The sequence below is a fragment of the Pan paniscus genome, chromosome 11 (genome assembly GCF_029289425.2).
Source record: "Pan paniscus chromosome 11, NHGRI_mPanPan1-v2.0_pri, whole genome shotgun sequence".
Taxonomy (NCBI): domain Eukaryota; kingdom Metazoa; phylum Chordata; class Mammalia; order Primates; family Hominidae; genus Pan; species Pan paniscus.
In genome coordinates this window covers 88517379-88537747 of record NC_073260.2, presented here as the reverse complement: position 1 = coordinate 88537747, position 20369 = coordinate 88517379, and the positions used below count along the sequence as shown (strand labels likewise).

Genomic DNA, 20369 nt, shown 5'->3' with positions numbered 1-20369 from the left:
CCAAATTTGGATCTTTAGGCTTGGCTTTACCTGCACTCCAGGCCTGAATTTCTGAGTTTACTGGAATTTCCATCAGGATATTCTATAGGAACCTCAGATTCACATGCTCAAAACAAAATTCACTATCTTTTTATCAGTTGACTTTTTATTATTGGTTTAAAAATAGCTCTAGTCCATATGGTAATTGTAAGGATTAGATAAGAAAATGCATACAACAAACTTAGTCAAATTCTGGGACATAGAAAGCACACACTAAATAGTAGCTATTATTATTACATGACAGTCTCCCCTATTAGACTGCAAGCTTCTTGAGGACAGGGACCATGTCCTCAAACCTAACACTGTCCTTGACTTGTAATAGGTGCTCAGTAAAGGTTTGTTGAGTTAAAATTAATAATAATAATAATCATCTACTGAATAAATGGTTTGTGTAACCATCTGAATTAGCTTAGTCATCTTGTTTAACAGTGGAACAACATTTGATGTTTATTTTTTCTCCCTAGGTGCATTGTGTTGTAATCATTCAAAGGATAACCAAATGTGCCGTGATGTATGTGAACAGGTAAGATTACATAATAATTACAGAGGCAGCCAGACACAGTGGTTCATGCCTGTAATCCCAGCACTTTGGGAGGCCAGGGTGGGAGGATTGCTTAAGGCCAGGGGTTCAGGACCAGCCAGGACAACATAGCAAGACCCCTGTCTCTAAAAAATAAAAATAAAATTATAGAGGCTACTAGTTATACAACTATTCATTAAGTATAATTGTTTTTGGAGAAGTCTGTTGGATAGTACCTTAACTAATTGTCCAGGGTTCACATCACCAATAATGGGGCAAAGTGACTGTCTGCTGACATGATACACTGAGAAGGAAAATATTATAATTGCATAATTTGAATTATGAAGAAATAGTCGGGCAAACCCAGTTTGAGGAATATTCCTCAAAACATCAACGCCTGTACTCTTTAAAAATGTCAGTGTTGTAAAAACAAAGAAAGGCTAAGAAACTGTTACAGATTAAAGGAAACTAAAGAGATGTGACAACAAAATGCAATATGTGATCCTGGATTGGATCCTGGAATGAAAGAAAATTGCTATAAAGGACATTATCAGGATAAATTGGTAAAATTTGAATATAGACTGGATATTAAATAGTGGTATTATACCAATACTGTGATCCTGAATTTGGTGATTATATTGTGGTTGGGTGTGATGGTGTCCTTGTTCTTAGGAGATACATACTAGGATTTAGGAATGAATGAACATAATGTCTATAACAAATGCTAACATAGTCCTTCAAAATAATAGTATGTAATAATAGTTTGTGTATATATACAGAGAATTAAAGCAAATGTTGCAAAGTGTTTAGGATGGGTGCATCTTGATGAAAAAAGTTCCACTGAAGCACTACCCATTCATAAAGCCCTACCTTTCTTTCAGGCTTGGTCATATATGTCTAGCCTTAGCACTCGAGAAACAATAGTCTCAATCATCTTTTAGAGGAGTCTTCAAGTAATAACCTGGATCTTGTTATTTTTAAAACTGAGAGAACTACTTAACTGGGACTATAACTTCTCATAAGCAATAATAATGTAGACGTAGAAAGATTTTGCAAGATACGGTCTGATTATAAGACATGACACTGATTCAGCTTATCTAAATGGCTACTGGAGAATTCAGTGACATGTCAAATCACTATTGCAAATTAAGTTTGCTGCACATTTACTGCCAGAAGAATAGCTTTTTAAAGCAAAAATGGCCCCTTGATGATATCATAAGGAAGCTTTTAAAGTAGTTCTGCTACTTTGGGAAACATGACTTACCTGACTTTTCACTTTGTTTCTTGCTTTTTCTACTGATGTTCTATAGGGTGAATGATTTTTAGGAGGTATCTTGTAATGAGGCACCAGCAGCAGGCAAGGTCTAATTTCTTAAAATCTGGAATGCTAGAAATTATATAACTTAGCAAATTAATTGAATACTATAGTCACCCTAATAAAGAACATTCTTCCCCAACCAAGTTCTTAACTAATTGAGAAATAAGGCAGATAGGTCCAAAAATATTACTCCTATTACTGGTTACACAGATGTCGAATGTGACTTTTATCTCTAGGCACACACTAAGTGACAGAATTAGACTTACTCCCAGAGGAGGAGAGGTAAGGGCTGTGTTACATATGTTTACTTTCCCCTACTAAACTCAATGGTTGGCTAAGTCAGCCATCCTGATGATGGGAGAAGTGTATCAGGGGTGTGGAGAGAGACCAGGGCTGTTAAAACTCATAGAGCTCACTTCAAAGAGAAGGAAATGCTGTGAGTGAGGAATCATTATTTCTTCAACCAGTAGGGAATGCAGACAGGATGGAGTCTTGATGACATTTAGATTTTGAACTGAGTAAACAGCATTCTTGATGACTCTAGGAGGTTAGGGAAAAGATATGGTTTGAGGAGAAGGTGAGCTGTTGAATTATCAGTGAAAACCACTATGTGAAGATAGGGATTTGGAATTAAAACTTTTGGAATTGGAATTTAGATAAGAAGTCAGGGCTGGTAGCTTATGATATTCAGCAAAATACGTGTGATGGTTTACAGTGAAACTGTCAGCAGTGTCAGATGCCAAAGAAAAGTCAAGGAGTTTGAGATCTGAGAAAAGGCCCTTAGTTTAAAAAAAAAAAAAAAAAAAAAACCAATTAGTGGAGATTTTAAAAACATCTCCCTGCAGCAGGGATTTTTGTTTGCTTTGTTTATGATGAATTCCGTGGTGCCTAGAACAGTTAAAACAGTATCTAACACTCAAAACTCTCAATAAATATTTGTAGATCAACTGGAGCAAAGGAGCTAAAAGTCACACTGCAGGCATTAAAAATTTTTTAATAAAAATATTTACAGTGATGTAATTTTTCGGACTTACAAAAATGTATTCAGTTTTTGTATATGTCTTACCTGTATATATTATGAATTCCTTGAATATAGGGATTGTGTCTCATTTGCCTATGTTGTATTCATGTCCCTGCTCATGCAAACTAATTAGTTAATATTTTTGAGTTGATTGGTGAAGAAATGGGTACAATGAAAGGAAAAAGCTGGAAAAGTTAGTAAGTGCAGGAAGTAAAGATTAGTTTCAAGATGAAAGGTTTTTACTTGTTTAAAGACAAAGGAAAAATGAGTTATGACAGAGGAAGGAGATAAGTATGGGTAAAAAACTTCTCAGAATTCAAGACTGTAAACCCTATGGTCTGATAATTTCTGCCTTGAGTGGCATACAAGTTTGGTTATTAAGTTTTTTGCTCTGAGATGATTTGTATAATTATAGTATATATTCTAGTATGTATTCTGAATAAGCATTCATCTTTCTTTTTAAGTGTGATTACTAGTTGTTTAGCAAGAAAAGTGACTTTATATTCAAGTCTACCTTATTATCTGAAAGTTTACATAGTACGTGCTGGTTTATTTAAGCTAAATGTATTTCTAATAAGTATGTGTCTATCAGTTTAATTCATTCTACTTTATGGGATCATAATTTTAGAGACAGAAGGGACCCAATAGATTATCTAACTTTTTAATTTTGCTTATTAGCTATTCAGGAAACCAGAAACTGGGACCTAAATTTTATTTTACACTTTTCCCTAAGTGCCATGCCCTTTACTATACCCCTTTACATGCATTATTTCATTTAATTCTTACACCCAGCCCTTGGAAAAGGTATTGTCATTATTTGTATATTATAGGTAAAGAAATTGAAATATAGAAGACTTAAATAACTTACCAAGGTCCCAAGCCAATTAGTTGAGGAACAGGGACTCAAACTCAAATGTGTCTGATTACGAAGTCCATACCCTTAGCCACCAGGATATAACTACCTCCTATGAGGCCAAGTAGTTTGCCCAGTGGTATTCAGAGTGTATTTCCAACTCTCAGTTCTATATTCTTTCCATTGTTCTAACCTGTTTCAAGTACTTGTAGGTTTTTTGCCTTTTTTGTTTGTTTTTGTTGTTGTTGAGGGGAGATGGAATTGCAGGAAGAAGAAATGAGTGAGAGAGCATAGCCTTCCCTGTGCTTTTTCCTAGTCTGCTACCAATGTCATATCTTTCGTTTTTTCTTCCTCTTTCTCTTTTTCATTCTTTCTTATCTTTCATTATTGTCTTTTTCAATCGATTTTTCTTTTCTTTCACTCTTCCTTTTATCTTTTTATAATAGAAAATTTTAAGTATATACAAAGGTAGAGAGAAAAGTGTAATAAACCCCCATATTCAGCTTCAATATTATTAAGTCATGACCAGTTGTGTTTCATTTAAATCTCCTTTTACTTTCCCCACTATATTGAGGCAAATTTATGTAGCAGCAAAATCTCAATTGTCATATTATTTGATCCATAGCTTCAGTTTGGAGCTACAAATGATATGTCATTTAAAAAAAAAGATAACCACAATACTGTTATTACTTCTTTGAAAATGTAATATTCAAAAATCTAGTTATTCAGATTTCTTAATTATTTAAAAGGTTTTTTTAGTTTGGATCAGAATTCAAGTGATATATATGTATTGCAGTTGGTTATATGTTTTTTAAATATCTTTTGATCTGTAGGTTTCTCCTTGCAATTTATTTGATGAATTAATTTGATCATTTGTCCTATAGAGTTTCCCATAGTCCAAACTTTGCTATTCACATCCCCCTGGTGTCGTTTAACATTTTCCTTTTTCCTCTGTGTTTCTTAGTAATTGGCAGTTAGATTTAGAGCAGAGCTATCCAATGACACTTTCTACAATGATGAAAATATTCTAGACCTATATGGTAGCCACTAGCCACATGTGCCAGGTGAACACTTGAAATGTGCTTAAAGAGACTGAGGAACTTTAATTTTTAATTTTATTTAATTTTACTTGATTTAAGTTTAAATACCCACACATGGCTAACAGCTACCTTAGGAGCCAGATCCAGAGACTTAGTTTTGTTTAAGTCTTCCCCCAAAAATGTCTCTTTTTGTGATGTTAACAGTCATTGTGATAATTGTCTAAATGCATTAATTCACTAGGCATTGCAAAATAGTGATATTCTATCTCTTTTCACTTCTTAATTGTAGTTGGTAGTTTTGGAGGAAAATGGCTAATAAATAAGCTAACTGGAGATAAATCCTTTTTCACTGTCCATAGCATTCATGGATTTTACCGTCTCAGCTATTTGCAGGTAATCATGAAGGTCTGTCTGATATGTGTAATGATTTATTATTTACTGAAACACCAAATTGTAATTGCATAACGTCCTATTTGGAAGTGAGCCATTTGGCTTGGTGAGTGAAACTTTGTCAGCTCATCAGCATCAATTAAAAAAAAAAAAAAGCTTTGTTTCTATCTTACAGCATTTTATGGAGAATTTATGTGCCATAATGCTGTTTACGAATTTGATCTTCACCAGTATCACGGGTTTGATGACAGTCTATTTTTCATTGTTACCAGTTGACTAAAAGCAATTAAGAACAGTTTAGAATAAACTTATCTTTTTTTTCTTCCTTCTCTCGCTCTCTAACCCCCAGCCTCTAAACAGGTTGGTAGCCTGGGTTTCTCCACTTTTTTTGGTCAATAGAAAAGGGTCTAGACTTGCTGTATTTGGACTTTTCTTGCTTATTTGCAAAACTAATCAATGCTTTTTAAGAAATGTTACCTCAGCTTAACTTAGATCATTCTGAAGGTTTTCCACTTATAAAAGGAGCCGGGCACGGAGGCTCATGCGTGTGGTCCCAGCACTTTGGGAGGCTGAGGCAGGTGGATCGCTTTGAGCTCAGGAGTTCAAGACCAGCCATGGCAACATGGTGAAACCCTGTCTCTACAAAAAAATACAGAAATTAGCCTGGCATTTGTGGCTCATGCCCGAGGTCCCAGCTACTTGGGATGCTGAGGCTGGAGAATTGCTTCAGCCTGGGAAGTGGAGGTTTCAGTGAGCTGAGATCACACCACTACACCCCAGCCTGGGTGATAGAATGGGACTCTGTCTTAAAAAAATAAATAAAATAAAAGAACATGAACAGACACTTCTCAAAAGAAGACATTTATGCAGCCAAAAAACACATGAAAAAATGCTCACCATCACTGGCCATCAGAGAAATGCAAATCAAAACCACAATGAGATACCATTTCACACCAGTTAGAATGGCAATCATTAAAAAGTCAGGAAACAACAGGTGCTGGAGAGGCTGTGGAGAAATAGGAACACTTTTACACTGTTGGTGGGACTGTAAACTAGTTCAACCATTGTGGAAGTCAGTGTGGCGATTCCTCAGGGATCTAGAACTAGAAATACCATTTGACCCAGCCATCCCATTACTGGGTATATACCCAAAGGACTATAAATCATGCTGCTATAAAGATACATGCACACTATGTTTTTTGCGGCATTATTCACAATAGCAAAGACTTGGAACCAACCCAGATGTCCAACAATGACAGACTGGATTAAGAAAATGTGGCACATATACACCATGGAATACTATCAGCCATAAAAAAATGATGAGTTCATGTCCTTTGTAGGGACATGGATGAAATTGGAAATCATCATTCTCAGTAAACTATCGCAAGAACAAAAAACCAAACACTGCATATTCTCACTCATAGGTGGGAATTGAACAATGAGAACACATGGACACAGGAAGGGGAACATCACACTCTGGGGACTGTTGTGGGGTGGGGGGAGGGGGGAGGGATAGCACTGGGAGATATACCTAATGCTAGATGACGAGTTAGTGGGTGCAGCGCACCAGCATGGCACATGTATACATATGTAACTAACCTGCACATTGTGCACATGTACCCTAAAACTTAAAGTATAATAATAATTAATAAATAAATAAATAAATAAATAAAAATTTAAAAATAAATAAATAAAATAAAAAGGAAGTTGGAAAATATTCTAGACAACTGATAAATCTAGAGGATAATAAGTTTTACCTCTTCTTATTTCTTATAGAAAAATGCCACAAAAACTTTTTTTTTTTTGTCAAATAGATTTTCTCCTCAAAAAGTGAATCCCGACTAAAACATCTGTTGCAGCGAGCCCCAGATTATTGCCCAGAGACAATGGTAAGTCTTATTGTAACTTAACTGTAGAAGCTTCTGTCTAAATGAAACTATCCAATGAATTACTTTCAGAGTTAGCAAATTTTTAAATGTGATTGGAATTTGTGGTCAAAATAAAATGTTAAGTTTAACTTAAATACTTAAAAAAATCTTCATATAAATTGCTAGATAGAATATTGTTTTTCTTCTTTTATTATCCTATGATATAAATCTAAAAACAATCTTAAATATAAATGTGTTCCTATCTTTAAATTTCATTATAGTATTTTATCTGGGGTCGGGCGTGGTGGCTGATGCCTGTAATCCCAGCACTTTGGGAGTCTGGATTAGGTCAGGATTTTGAGACCAGCCTGGCCAGCATAGTGAAACCCGTCTCTACTAAAAATACAAAAATTAGCCAGACATGGTGGCACACGCCTGTAGTCCCAGCTACTCCAGAGGCTGAGGCAGGAGAATTGCTTGAACCCAGGAGGCGGAGGTTGCAGTGAGCTGAGATAGCATCACTGCACTCCAGTCTGGGCGGCAGAGTAAGACTCCGTCTCAAAAAAAAAAAAAAAATTATCTGGAACTTAGAATTTTATTTATTATTATAGTTTGACTAATTTTATGAAAACTATAATAACTAAATCTGTTTATTTTGATTTTGGAAAATTGAATTTGGGATAAGGGAAAATATATGACTTATTATCTTTCAATTTTCTGACATACTGTAGATATATTGCTTACCTATCTGAATCATGTAACTTTAAGACCTTTTAAAGGTCTCTAATACTTGGGCTGTCCTCAGTGTTTGGGATGCTCATGTGCCAGACCAAGAAAGTGTGAGTTTGTTTGCAAGAGCCTCTTTAGATATGGTGGCTTATATTATGTGAAGGGGAAAATAAGTTGATGATTAAATAGTTCTGACTGACACATTCCCTTTAGTCTTCAGTTTTGTCTATAGGCTTGGAAACAGTGATTCCAGTAAGTATCCTGAGTAACTAGACTCATCGTTAATGCTCTCAGATGGGAAAAGAACAAGGAATATTTCTGTATCTCAGCTTTGTTCCCCCCGAATAGCTGATTGATGTGCCTGTAGCTCTAGAACATTGACTGTGTAGACATAGCCATAATCAAATTAGCTGTTCATAATTTCTGTAGAAATTAATTGTCATATTTAGGAACTGGTTATCTACATAAAAGCCTTTTGTTGGGTACACTTTTAGGTTGAAATTTGGAATTGTATGAATTCATCTTTGCCAGGTAAGCAATAAAAGTGTAACATTTAGCACTTAATTTTAAAAACTTACTGTGTGAATGTAAAATTGGTGTCATTGTCCTGGAACCTAATTTATACTCTGGAGTTTCTATCCTCTCCTTCCCTTCAACACCTAAATTTTTTTTTTCTAAGACACAGTCTTACTGTGTTGCCCAGGCTGGTCTTGAACTCCTGGCCTCAAGTGATCATCCTGCCTTGGCCTCCCAAAATGCTGAGATTACAGGCATGACCCACCATGTCCAGCCCAAATTTTCAAATACATAACTTATTCTCATTCACTCAATCCTTAACTTTGTTCTCTTGTCTCCACTTCTGCCATTCTACTGAAACTAGTCTTTGAAAGATTACCAGGATCTCTTGGTTCCTAGATCTTAGGGCTCTTTCTCAGTACTACTCTCTTTGACTTTCTTGAAACACTTGATATTATTGATTACTACCTCCTTATGACTCCACCTTGGCCTCAGAACCTATTCTGCCTTGCCTTTTTTTTTTTTGCAGATGAAGCCGTAAGGACTATGGTTATTTATGTGTGTGGTCTTCTTCCCTTCTGTCTTCACATTCACCTTAGTAATCTCATTCCTTCCCAGAACTGTTAACTAATCAGCTCTGAGAAGGTGACTCTCAAATCTAAATCATTGTTTGTAACTTCTAGATATCTTTGTAGACATCTCTACCTGGATCTCTGCATCCAGGTGCCATCTGAAGCACAAATCCAAAATCAAACTCATAACTGCACCTCTTGTGAATGATACTAGACTGGAAACCCCCAAGTTATATTTTACTCCTTGTTCTTTCTAGTTCCATTGACTCTCCCCTTGCAAAATTACACCTGTCCTGTCTATTTCTAGTTCAAGTCTTTATTCTTACACTCTTGGGATAGAATATTATAATAACCTTATAACTGATGTTTCAACACATTATATCTTTCTTTCCTATCCTCTTCAAAAATAATTTATCAGGGGATATTCACTCCCATCAGAATAAAACCCAAACTCTCTAGCCTGGCACTCATGATCTCCCAGGATTACAGCCTATTTGCCAGCCCTGGATAGAGCCAATTTCTTCAAAAAAAAAAAGAGTATACCTTATGTATCTCTGAATTCTAGAGGCTATCGCACTGTTTAAAGTTTGTATTTCAAACTGGTTGCCTTTCTGAAATTGCCCACCTCCTTGCCTGTCTCCTAGTTATGCTTGTACCCAGCATCCTTAGTATCCTTTAATTTTCTACACACACACACACACACACACACACACACACACACACACACACACACGCACACACACACACACACAGTTGCTAACAAACTGTAATCTCCCAAATAGGATAAATCATATATTTTATTTATTCCATAATTTCATAGCCCACATAACACCTAACAGAGTGCCTTGTACATAGTAGGTCCTTAGTAAATATAAATGCTTTTTGGATAATTTAGTATGTTCTAAGAGGCCACTGGATACCTGGAAACAGCAGCATACTTCATTATGATATAACAAGTCACAGAGTTTATGACCTATGTTGATTCCATTTAAAATTCTTTCCAACATGTGAGGAACCTGAATAGCAAGCAGCAAAGATTTAGAAGAAACTATACTAGGCAATGAGGCTAGATGTGAATTTGTTACCCTTTGTACCCTTAAGACACATAGTGATAAGCTTATACTATGCAGTATTTTTGGTCAATTTTTATAATTGGGGTAGTTTATTATATTTTGAGAGCTTTGTCTATCTGTGAACCATTTATTTGCCTTGTTTTACTTTTTAGCAGAATGCTTCTATTTGTTGTGTGAAGTCCTAGTTTCATTTGGGGAACTATGATACTTACTGCCTTGAATCCCTGACATTTTTTTTCAAATATAAATAATAATCCAACTTACTTCAGATATAGATACTCAAATTTATGTTTTACATAGAAGCAGCATAAGGCAATTTTAAAGGAGATAAGGAGGAATTTGCAGCATTCCTGCAAGCATAAGGCTTTTCTCTTTTCATAATTATTTCTTGCATCTCCTACTTTTTTTTTTTTTTTTTTTTGAGATGGAGTTTCACTCTTGTTGCCCAGGCTGGAGTGCAATGGCACAATCTCAGCTCACTGCAACCTCTGCTTCCGAGTTTCAAGCAATTCTCCTGCCTCAGCCTTCCAAGTAGCTGGGATTACAGGCATGTACCACCACACCTGGCTAATTTTGTATTTTTAGTGGAGACGAGGTTTCACTATGTTGGTCAGGCTGATCTCGAACTCCTGACTTCAAGTGATCCACCCACCTCGGCCTCACAAAGTGCTGGGATTACAGGTGTGAGCCACCACACCCAGCCTTTTGTTGTTGTTGTTGTTTTGGTTTTTTGTTTTTTTGAGACAGAGTCTTGCTGTTGCCCAGGCTGGAGTGCAGTGGTGCAGTCTCGGCCCACTGCAGCCTCCACCTCCTGGGTTCAAGCAGTTCTCCCACCTCACCCTCCCGAGTAGTTTGGACTACAGGTGTGTGCCACCATGCCCAGCTAATTTTTGGATTTTTAGTATAGATGGGGGTTCACCATGTTGGCCAGACTGGTCTTGATCTCGTGACCTCAAGTGATCTGCCCGCTTTGGCCTCCCAAAGTGCTGGGATTACAGGTGGGAGCCACTGAGCCTGGCCCTATCTCCTACTTTTGCCTTAGGATTCATTCACTGACATTTATGATTGCAAAAGGAGTTTAAAAGCAAATTGGAAGCCCGGGCGTGGTCGCTTACACCTGTAATCCCAGCAGTTTGGGAGGTCAAGGCAAGCACATTACCTGAGGTCAGGAGTTCAAGACCAGCCTGGTCAACATGGTGAAATCCCATCTCTACTAAAATTACAAAAATTAGCCGGGCATGGTGGCAGACGCCTGTAGTCCCAGCTACTCAGGAGGCTGAGGCAGGAGAATTGCTTGGACCTGGGAGGCGGAGGTTGCAGTGAGCCAAGATCGCGCCACCGCACTCCAGCCTGGGCGACAGAGCAAGACTCCATCTCAAAAAAAAAATTAGAACACTTTTTATAATTTTATCATCTTTCAGTTTCACAATCATTTGGTTGGAAGAGTCACTGCTGAACATAAATTGAACCAGAATAATACATGGTCATTTTGCCCCATGATTAAATGTGCCCATCAAAGCCAGATATACCTGACTCACAAAAATTGCCCCTATTTACTAAGTATCAGTTTTTAAACAGGATCATGAATTTTATGCTATTCTAGGTATTTACTGTTTTGAATACAGTAATACTTGTGCCCTTTCTTGTTAGTTTGCTTATGTTAAATTAAAATCTTTGCCTCTGATTAACAGTCTAACAGTAAGAAAGCTCTCTTCCTTGCTTTCCTTCCCTTGTACGTCCTCTGGTAAAGATGTTACCTACCCAAGAGTGAGAATGACTTAAAGAGCATTTAGGGTGGGAGGGAAAAGAGAAAAAACAAAAGACCTGATAATTATGCTGTGAGGGACTTTGAAAGAGACTGATAGCAGTGGAAGTAAGGGTAAAGGGAGGTCCTTAATAATTTTGAGGCCCTGCTGTCTGAACCAGTTTTCTTATGGACACCTGCTTTGACTTTTAGTAGTAGCCTTGAAACATCTGGCATGCTATCTGTTTTTATTGCTACTTATGACCAAAACATTTAAACATTTTGTTTTTAAGGTGTGTTTAAGAAGTCTGATGGCTGGGTTGGCTTAGGCTGCTGTGAACTGGCTATTGCCTTGGAGTGTCGACAGGCATGCAAGCAGGTAACACTGGGCAGTCAGGCTCTCAAACATCATGGAGTGCAGTTTGGTTTTAGCTGTGCATATGTCTTGGGCCTTGCCCACCTCCTAGCTTTGCAGAGGTAACCCGTAAAAACTGCAAATTTAGCATTTTTTGTATAGACCATTTCCTTTTAGACTTGCTGTTTTTTTATTTATGGCTGCTGCATATGGCCTCAGCCTTCTTTTATTCTTTCTTATCGTTCCTTGTCTCTGTCATGCAAGAAAGAATATTATAGGAATTTAGGTCATCCATACTTTGCCTGCAATCATGCTGAATCAATGCTGATGATGGCTGGGTAAATGTAGGCTATGCTTGGATGAGAACATTTGACACAGTTGGCTCATTTTTTCATCTCCTTTTCTCTGTTTCATCATGGCTTTACCCTGAGTGTGTTCTTATATCCCTTCTCTGCTCCTAAGATGAATCTGACTCATACACCGAGTTATTACTTATCTTTGATTTGATATAGTTCTGCCCCAATTCAGCTTAGGTGCCTGAGTTTGTCCTCACTTTGTATGTTTTAGTAGTGGTTTTTCAGAGAGGAAAAACTAGCCTCTTGGTTCCTCTACTGCAAGTGGCAGAAATAGACTTAACTGGGAAACTAGAAGTGGTTAGATGGACCTGAAACCACAGTTGGAAAGCCTTCTCTTATTTTCTTCTTCTAGGGACTTATCTCAGATAAGAGTATATGAGATATGGTATCACCTTCACTTTCACAGAGACGACTATCCTATAGCCTGAGCAACAGTCTGGGCAGCACATGACCTAGCTGTCTGCTGCTGTCCTCCAGGCATTGAGGTGAAGCTGAGTTGCAGAGGATTTGAAGTATAATGGGTTTTGTGAGTTGTAAAACAGTTGCTGGCCCATTCTTCTTCTTGCTCTCCCTGTCCTCATCAGCTGGCCTGTTCTAAATTGCACTGGCCTAGGTGATAGAACAGGAAGAATGGAGCAAGGAACCAGAGCTCACAGCTCTGGAATGGAAACTGACTCGTGGAAAAACAGCCACCCCTCAGCAGATTTTTTTTTGGCTTCTTTTATATAGAAAGTATATACTTAAATATGGCAAATAGCTTGCTACTTCTCTAAGCACCAGTTTCCTCATCTGTAGAGGGGTTAGTATCTTCTTTATAAACTTGTTAAGAGACTTACACAAAAATAACTTGTTAAATGCCTGGCATAGTACCTCTTCCCTATTTAGTTGCCCCCCCATTATATACTCAGCAAGTTCAGAATGAAAGTTTAGAATGTGAAGAGTTAAAGAAAAAGCAAAATGTAAGTGCCCTGGCAGAGCTTCACAAGAAAATTTGCTACAGAGTGGAATTCAGCTAAAAAAAAAAAAAAAAAAAAAAGTCCTCTGATTTACAATTTCCTTCAAAGACATCTAGTTTCTGAAATAACAAAAGGACTGTGTTGGTATGTGAAATTAAAGCCATAAAAGTTAGAGCAAAGCTCTAGAATATTGAGTAGCCCTACAGATTATGTTTGTTTTAAAGAAATTGCATGAAATTTGTTTGTTGTATTTTAGGAAATTTAAAATATTTGAACATAAGGTTTTCCTTGATGAAATAAAGGATACTATATCAGTAATTAACAAATGCTAATTTATGTTCTTTTTGCCCTGTGCTGAATAGCATGTATAATAAATTAATGGAGAAATTTGTTGGTTTTTAGGCATCTTCAAAGAATGATATTTCCAAAGTTTGCAGAAAAGAATATGAGGTATGCATTTTATTTAACAAATGTGGATAGCCTATTCAGATGTTATCAGAATTAACAAAATTACTTAAATTTTTTAAATGAATTTATTTTTATACAACTTCCCTTTTACCTTACAGAAAATTTTGCATTGACAAAAATGTCATTTACTGTGTTCGGAAATGTTATGATTTTAGTTGATTTTTGTTGAAATGAAGTATTAATTTTAAAGAAATGCCTAAATCTCACATACAAAGGATTTAACCTATAATATTTTTATAACAAAGCAACTAGTTGTACCCAAGGTTGTGAAATAGTTTTTCTCATGTTTCATGTTCTCTTTTGTCTCATCTCCTATCTCTTGACCCATCCAGGTGGTATTCATTTCTATAAACTACCTCTAATCATAAAGAAAAGTAATAAAAGAAAGAAAATCACAGGGTTAGTGTGAATAGCTCAGACTTTCCTAGAATCTTGCATTTGGGGGAAAAAATACTAAGTTACAAAAGCTATATTAAATCTGAAGGACTCTCATCTCAATAGTGGGATTTCTAACACTGGTATCTAGATGGGGTACATATTAAGGCAGAGGTATAGCGGAAGTATTTTACACCATACAAATATGTGCAGAAGATTGTGCCTGATATGAAAAAACCTCCTCATTGGGGCTACTTTGTTCATTTTCTAGAACTCTGTTCTTAAATGTGACAATATTACAGTTTTTTGTAGTGTAAGGCTATGTAATTAAGGATACTTAAGTGCATATATCTCATGCACCATTTTTATATACAAACATTGGGATTCCTATTGCTGTGTTTTCTTGGAGAAGGTAGAATAACTCTCTTAACTACTTCTAGGTTATAGTTTTTATTTTTTTTCTTTTCTCAAAGCCTGTATCTCTTATTTTTAAACTTGACAGTCTTATTTATCTTTTGTTCCTTTGTACTGTTTGCTAAGTTGTATCTGTTCCTCTGAAGACAAATTTCCAAATTATAGCTCTCCTCCGTTCTTATTGAAAGGAGCCCTGCTACAGAGAAGTAAAAGATCTTTATTTTCTTATCTCTCTATCTTTGAAATAACCAGTTTTAGTTTCTCTTGAACAAAGTGGCTAACTGTGATAATTCCTTCTTTTCTCCTACATGATGTCTGACACTGTCCATCTTCCATAGCCTGTCCTCCGTTATTTTAGTGTGCTTCCTTCTCTTGTCTGGATTTCTGCATTGCCCTAGGAAGTCTGCCAGTATGTGTTGATGAAGGACGAGACAGGAAAGGTAAGAGAGACAAACTGTCCTATGATAGAAATACTAAGAATAGTTTACTTTTCCCAGTCTATCTTCCCTAATTTGGCCTAGAATTAAGCAACCATTTTCCAAAAATCTGTATGGCAAAAGGATCCTTTTGTTTTTATATTAAAAGTTGATCCCACAAATTCTTCAATATAAGACTCAATTTGATTTCTTACATGTTATTTAGAAACGAAAATAGAGATAAGAGTACTTTAATGCAGGAAGGGTTCTGCATTATAAACCTCATATAACAGTCACTGTCATGATTGTTGAAGTCTAGTCTAGACATAAAAGCTATTTGTTATAAAGTGAATTGGGTAAATTTGGTGTAATATAGCCTATTTTAACTGGACTGGTTGTTTATCAACATCAGAATAATTTATGAACCAGGCTTTTAGTATCTTTTCCTTAACACTGGAATGGTCCCTGGGATGAACTTGTAGATGTATGAGCCATTTCTATAGGCTTTCAATTTTAAGGGTAGCATTTACCCCGGAGAGTGGTTTTATGTATAGTTTGATTTGAGTTTCAGAGAATGAGTAATTACATTTGGAGGAGCTAATGTTTTTCTTTTTTGGTAAGCTGTTGTAGAGTTCCTTTTGAAGGGATTTGCTAAGAAATTTACTTAAAGTTTTAAAATTTTAATGCCATTTAAGATTTTGTCTTGTTCTAGCCAACCTAAGATAAACCAGTTTAATATAAAGCATTGTTACATCAGATTTTATAGAGTCTGGTTTTTTTCTTATGCAAATTAACAAGTACCTGTTGAATACTGAGAGTTTTATATATTAGAAACAGCATTAACTGGAAGCAGACTTAGTTTAGAATTCTGATTAAGCAACTTTTAGCATAACTCCAAATACTAAAGAATTATATCTAATTGAGTCAGGCTAATTAAAATATATACTGCACACATAAGGGCTCAGGGAAATAAGAAAGCAGAGCAAGAATGTTTGGAGTTATCAGGAAAAACGTTGCAAATGAGAGAGGCCTGAAAGGATTGGTATAATTTGGGTAAAGACCTAAAGACCTAAGACTGTGGATCAAAGGTATGTTATCAAAAATGCACATGGCTTATGCAGGAGGAAAAGAGAAGACAGACCTATTTTGGGCTGCAAGTCTATGCTCAGATAGGTAAAGTGGGACCAAATCCTAAAAAGATAGCATTTTGAGGCTCAACTCATTATTAATGAGAGGGTGATGATGAAGGTTCTGTAAAAGGAGACCAATATATAACAAATAACAAAGCCAATATTTTAGAAACTTAAATTCATAATCCTGTGCAGGCTAAGTTTTAGATCCCACAAACCCCTCTAGCTTAGCTAAAAAGAGATAATAAATCCCAGACTAGGATAATAGTAATAGAGTCAAATATTCAAGAATAAATCAGAGATTCAAAGGCAGAATCCATCAGCAAGATTCGTTATGATGGATTGAATATAGATGGTATTCAGGGAGATAATCTAATCTTTTAAGCCTAGTTTCCTGGCATTCATTTACTATTCTTCTATACTTAAAGGTACTAGTTAAAACTTCTCTTTCTGGCAATAGGGCAGGTTTGCTACCTGGACCAGTCCTCCAGGTGAAAATAACTTAAAATGCTAGATGAATTTGCTGGAAAGAAAATACGGAATGCTCAAGCCAAAAACTAAATGAAGGCAGGAATCCAGAGAAGTAAAGAGCAGTAAAGAAGGCATTAGCTTTGAGGGCATTTGCTGAATCAATTTTTATAGCTTTGTAGCTTCACGAGGCTCAGAAGTCAGGAGACAAATCCTGGGTTCTGATTGAAGGTGGAAAATCTAAGTGAAATCCCCTTCCCTTCCCACCAATAAATTTGGGATTCCAAAGGGACTATACGCTTAGTATTAGGGTGACCAGGAAATATGCTCATCTTCCTTTCCAGGGGGATCTGCAAGGAAAACTGCTTCTCTCCAACGTTAGTCTTATTCCATTGAAAATTCATAACCCTAAGCTGGTCTTCCCATGAGTTTGCAGCCCAAATTCGTATCAAGTGAGTGTTTGTAAAACCTCAAGCTGAGAATTTATTTCAAGTGGTTCTGAAATGGTAGTGGCCCTCAGATGCTTGAGAAAAGGTAACACAGATCCTCTCTGGAGGAACTGATCTTGTATTTCAGACCTCTTGGGATTTCCACGGATAAAGTCCTAAGGAAAAATAAGCAGTTCATAATAAAAAAAAGTCACAGAACTCGCCAGAAAACATGATTTGTTAAATAAAAGCCAACAGGAACAATGGTGAATAGAATCAGACCTAAAGATACTTCAGATATAGAAATGATCAGATGCAGATTAAAATGTTTAATATGTTTAAGAAATAAAATAGGCTTACACATATGAAGAGCAGGCCGGGTGCGATGGCTCACACCTGTAATCCCAGCACTTCGGGAGGCTGAGGCGGGTGGATCACCTGACGTCAGGAGTTTGAGACCAGCTTGGCTAACATGATGAAACCCCGTCTCTACTAAAAATACAAAAATTAGCTGGGTGTGGTGGTGCACACCTGTAAATCCCAGCTACTTGGGAGGCTGAAGTAGGAGAATCACTTGAACCTGGAGGTGGAGGTTGCAAAAAAAAAAAAAAAAAAAAGAAGAAGAAGAGCAAGCATACTTGAAAAAGAATCGAAGAGAATTTCCAGAACAATATAATTGAAATACAAACACAATGGATGGGTGTTATAATAGTTTAGGTACAGCAAAGAAAGTAAATTAGAAGATAGAACTAAAGAAATTATATGGAAAAGAAACACAGAGGGGCATGGGGCTGAAAAATAGTTTAGGACACAGGAACGATAGAGTGAGAAAATCCTCTCTAACTGGAGTACTAGAAGAAAAATAAATAGGATGGGCAGGAGCAGTGTTTAAAGAAGCCCTACAAATACCCAGCAGGATCAAAGGAAAAAAAATCCACATATTATAGACAGACATCATAGCCAAAGATCTTAAAAGTAGTCAGAAAAAAAGGCATTGCCTTCAAAGAAGACCAACGACTGATTTCCCAGTAGCAACAGAGGAAGCCAGAAGACAGTAGAATGATTCCTAAATGGTTCCAAAAGAAAGTAACTATCAATCTAGCATTCTATATCCAGCAAAAATGTATTTCAAGAAAGGCAAAATTAAGCTATTTCTAAACAGCTAAAACAAAATTGCATTAGTGGAGCCTTTCTAGAAATTCTCTGTAAAGGAAGTTCTAAAATATCTACTTCAGACAGAAAATTATTTGAGATGCAAAAGAGAATGTGAAAATAGAAAGTGGGTAAATTAGGACACAGATTTTTAAAACAATAGTAATGTATTACTGGATTTTTAAAAAATAATTAAAACATAGTAGCAGTAGCATTTATGTTGGGAAAGGAATTTGAAGAAATTGAAGCATATGGTGTGTTAGGGTCTTTACATTAAAAGACCCATATCTCAGAGGTGATTAGGAATCCAGACTAAAGATGAGGAGAATTATCATGCCCACAGTCAATCTTGAAGTAACCCTTGAACCTTGGAGTGAATGAAAGCTCCATAGAATAGAAAGTGTAAAAAGAATAGAGAGCTGGGTTTTGAAAGAGAATAGAATCTTTTAGAATCTAATAGAATCTAAAATAATCTATTCTTTTGAAAAAAAAAAATAGAGAGTAGAGAGCTGAGTTTCTTTAGGGAACTAGAAAAGAAGGAGCCAGATACTGATCTGAAATTGATCAAAATGGAATGAGATATTCCAAAAACAGATAACTTCCTATCACTGGAAATGTTCAAGTAAAGACTTACTGGATTCATCATGTGAAGGGGATTTTTGCAACAGACAGGAGATTTGATGATCTCTCTTCCAACTCTGTAGCTCTCTTATTCTGATGAATACCTAAGAAATAATATATCCTTCACTACTTAAGAGTACTTCTTTTGAGAATCACACTTGTTTTGATTGTGGGGCCACCAGACCCTAGCCTGTAGGAGCTATCCAAATCAACCATTAGCTTGATAACTCCTTTATGGGCATGTTCAAGTATCATGGACATGCTCAGTTCTAGGTTCTCTGCCTTTTCACAGGCTTTGTCCTTTGGCCTACCTAAAAGTATTGGTTAGGCCACATGAGGTTCATGAATGTGTTGTGAAGCTACAACCAGAGATGATATTCAAAGTATTCAGCAGCTGTAGTTACATAGGCACCAACAGTCAGAACAGATGCTGGCTGTAAACCATAGGAATAGCCATACTTGTGCACATTGGCTGATTAGAACTAAAGGAAAAATGAGTTCATGTTTTCCAGGGGGTGTGAAATACAGTGTAGATTCTTTTTGCATAGTCTTCGTTCACAGGTTGGCTGTGAACATTTTCTTCTAGCCACCAAAATTATGATTTAAAAAATTTTTTGGTTGTTGATGGTTAATTTTCTTTCTTGAATGTCACAATAAGCTTCATTAAGGTAATATGAGGCCGATGAATTCCCAGAGACTGGCAATGGCTATAAAGTGATGAGATAAATTTTAGTTTGAAGTTTGTAAATCCATTTTATACCTTTAATGGCAGACCTTACCTGCCATTCTCTTAACATAATGGCCATAAATATAAATGCCTTTACATTTGCTGTGTGAGCCACTGAAGTACAATGCTACAAATTTGCCATCATACGTTTTATATTTTTTTACTTGTTTCTTCCTTCTTTCACAGATTCTTCTCTAAGCTTTTCTTTATATTTTCAGAAATGTCATTTTCATGTCTCTCCTTTCTTTGCTAGCTTTCTTCAATACACTTTTTTGATGTTATATCATTAAGGAAGGTGAGAAACTATGAAGGAAAGTTAGTAGGGGGTATTTTTGTGAGGACTAACTTTTTTTTTAGTCTTAAGGCAGTTAAGTTTTAAACTAAACAGTTGCCAATACAACTAAAATATTGTTCTGCCATGGGGCTCTGGTTCTGTGAGAATGCTAAAATTAAGACTGTTGAGGATTCTGTCTTCTGTTAGTCCCACCTATCAGTACACAGCTAAATGTATAGAATGGTGCAGGTATGTGTTAAATTTTAATTTTGGGATTTTCACATTGTTCAAAATTCAAAATGGTATACAATGAATTATGTTTCCCACAGCCATCCAGTTCCTAAAGTTACTAGAGATATTTGAGATATTTTCTGCATATGAAAGTAAATATATATATGTATAGTCCTCCTCTACCCTCCTTTACCACAAATGGTAGTTTACTATACCCTTTGTTCTGCCCCTGGATGCCAGTGTTTGGTGTATATTTATGTATGTCTACCCAGACTGTATACTGTTTCCTCAGGAAATGTCACAATAAAATGTTCT

General features: G+C 36.3%; 1 protein-coding gene across 8 annotated transcripts in view; it reads left to right on the top strand.

Moving 5' to 3' along the window:
- Positions 1-20369, top strand: part of RECK (reversion inducing cysteine rich protein with kazal motifs) — an 87594-nt gene that overhangs the window by 15011 nt on the left and 52214 nt on the right. For 4 of the 8 annotated variants that reach the window (XM_034967414.3, XM_057298716.2, XM_063594397.1 and 1 more), the window contains exons 2-6: positions 504-562; positions 6996-7070; positions 8273-8309; positions 11977-12062; positions 13753-13800. In XM_034967414.3, the coding sequence (XP_034823305.1) occupies positions 504-562; positions 6996-7070; positions 8273-8309; positions 11977-12062; positions 13753-13800 (305 nt within the window). Of the gene's footprint in view, positions 1-503; positions 563-5150; positions 5185-6995; positions 7071-8272; positions 8310-11976; positions 12063-13752; positions 13801-14945; positions 15048-20369 lie in introns of those variants that run through there. The other 4 variants (XM_034967415.3, XM_055092048.2, XM_055092046.2 and 1 more) reach the window with 4 other exon arrangements.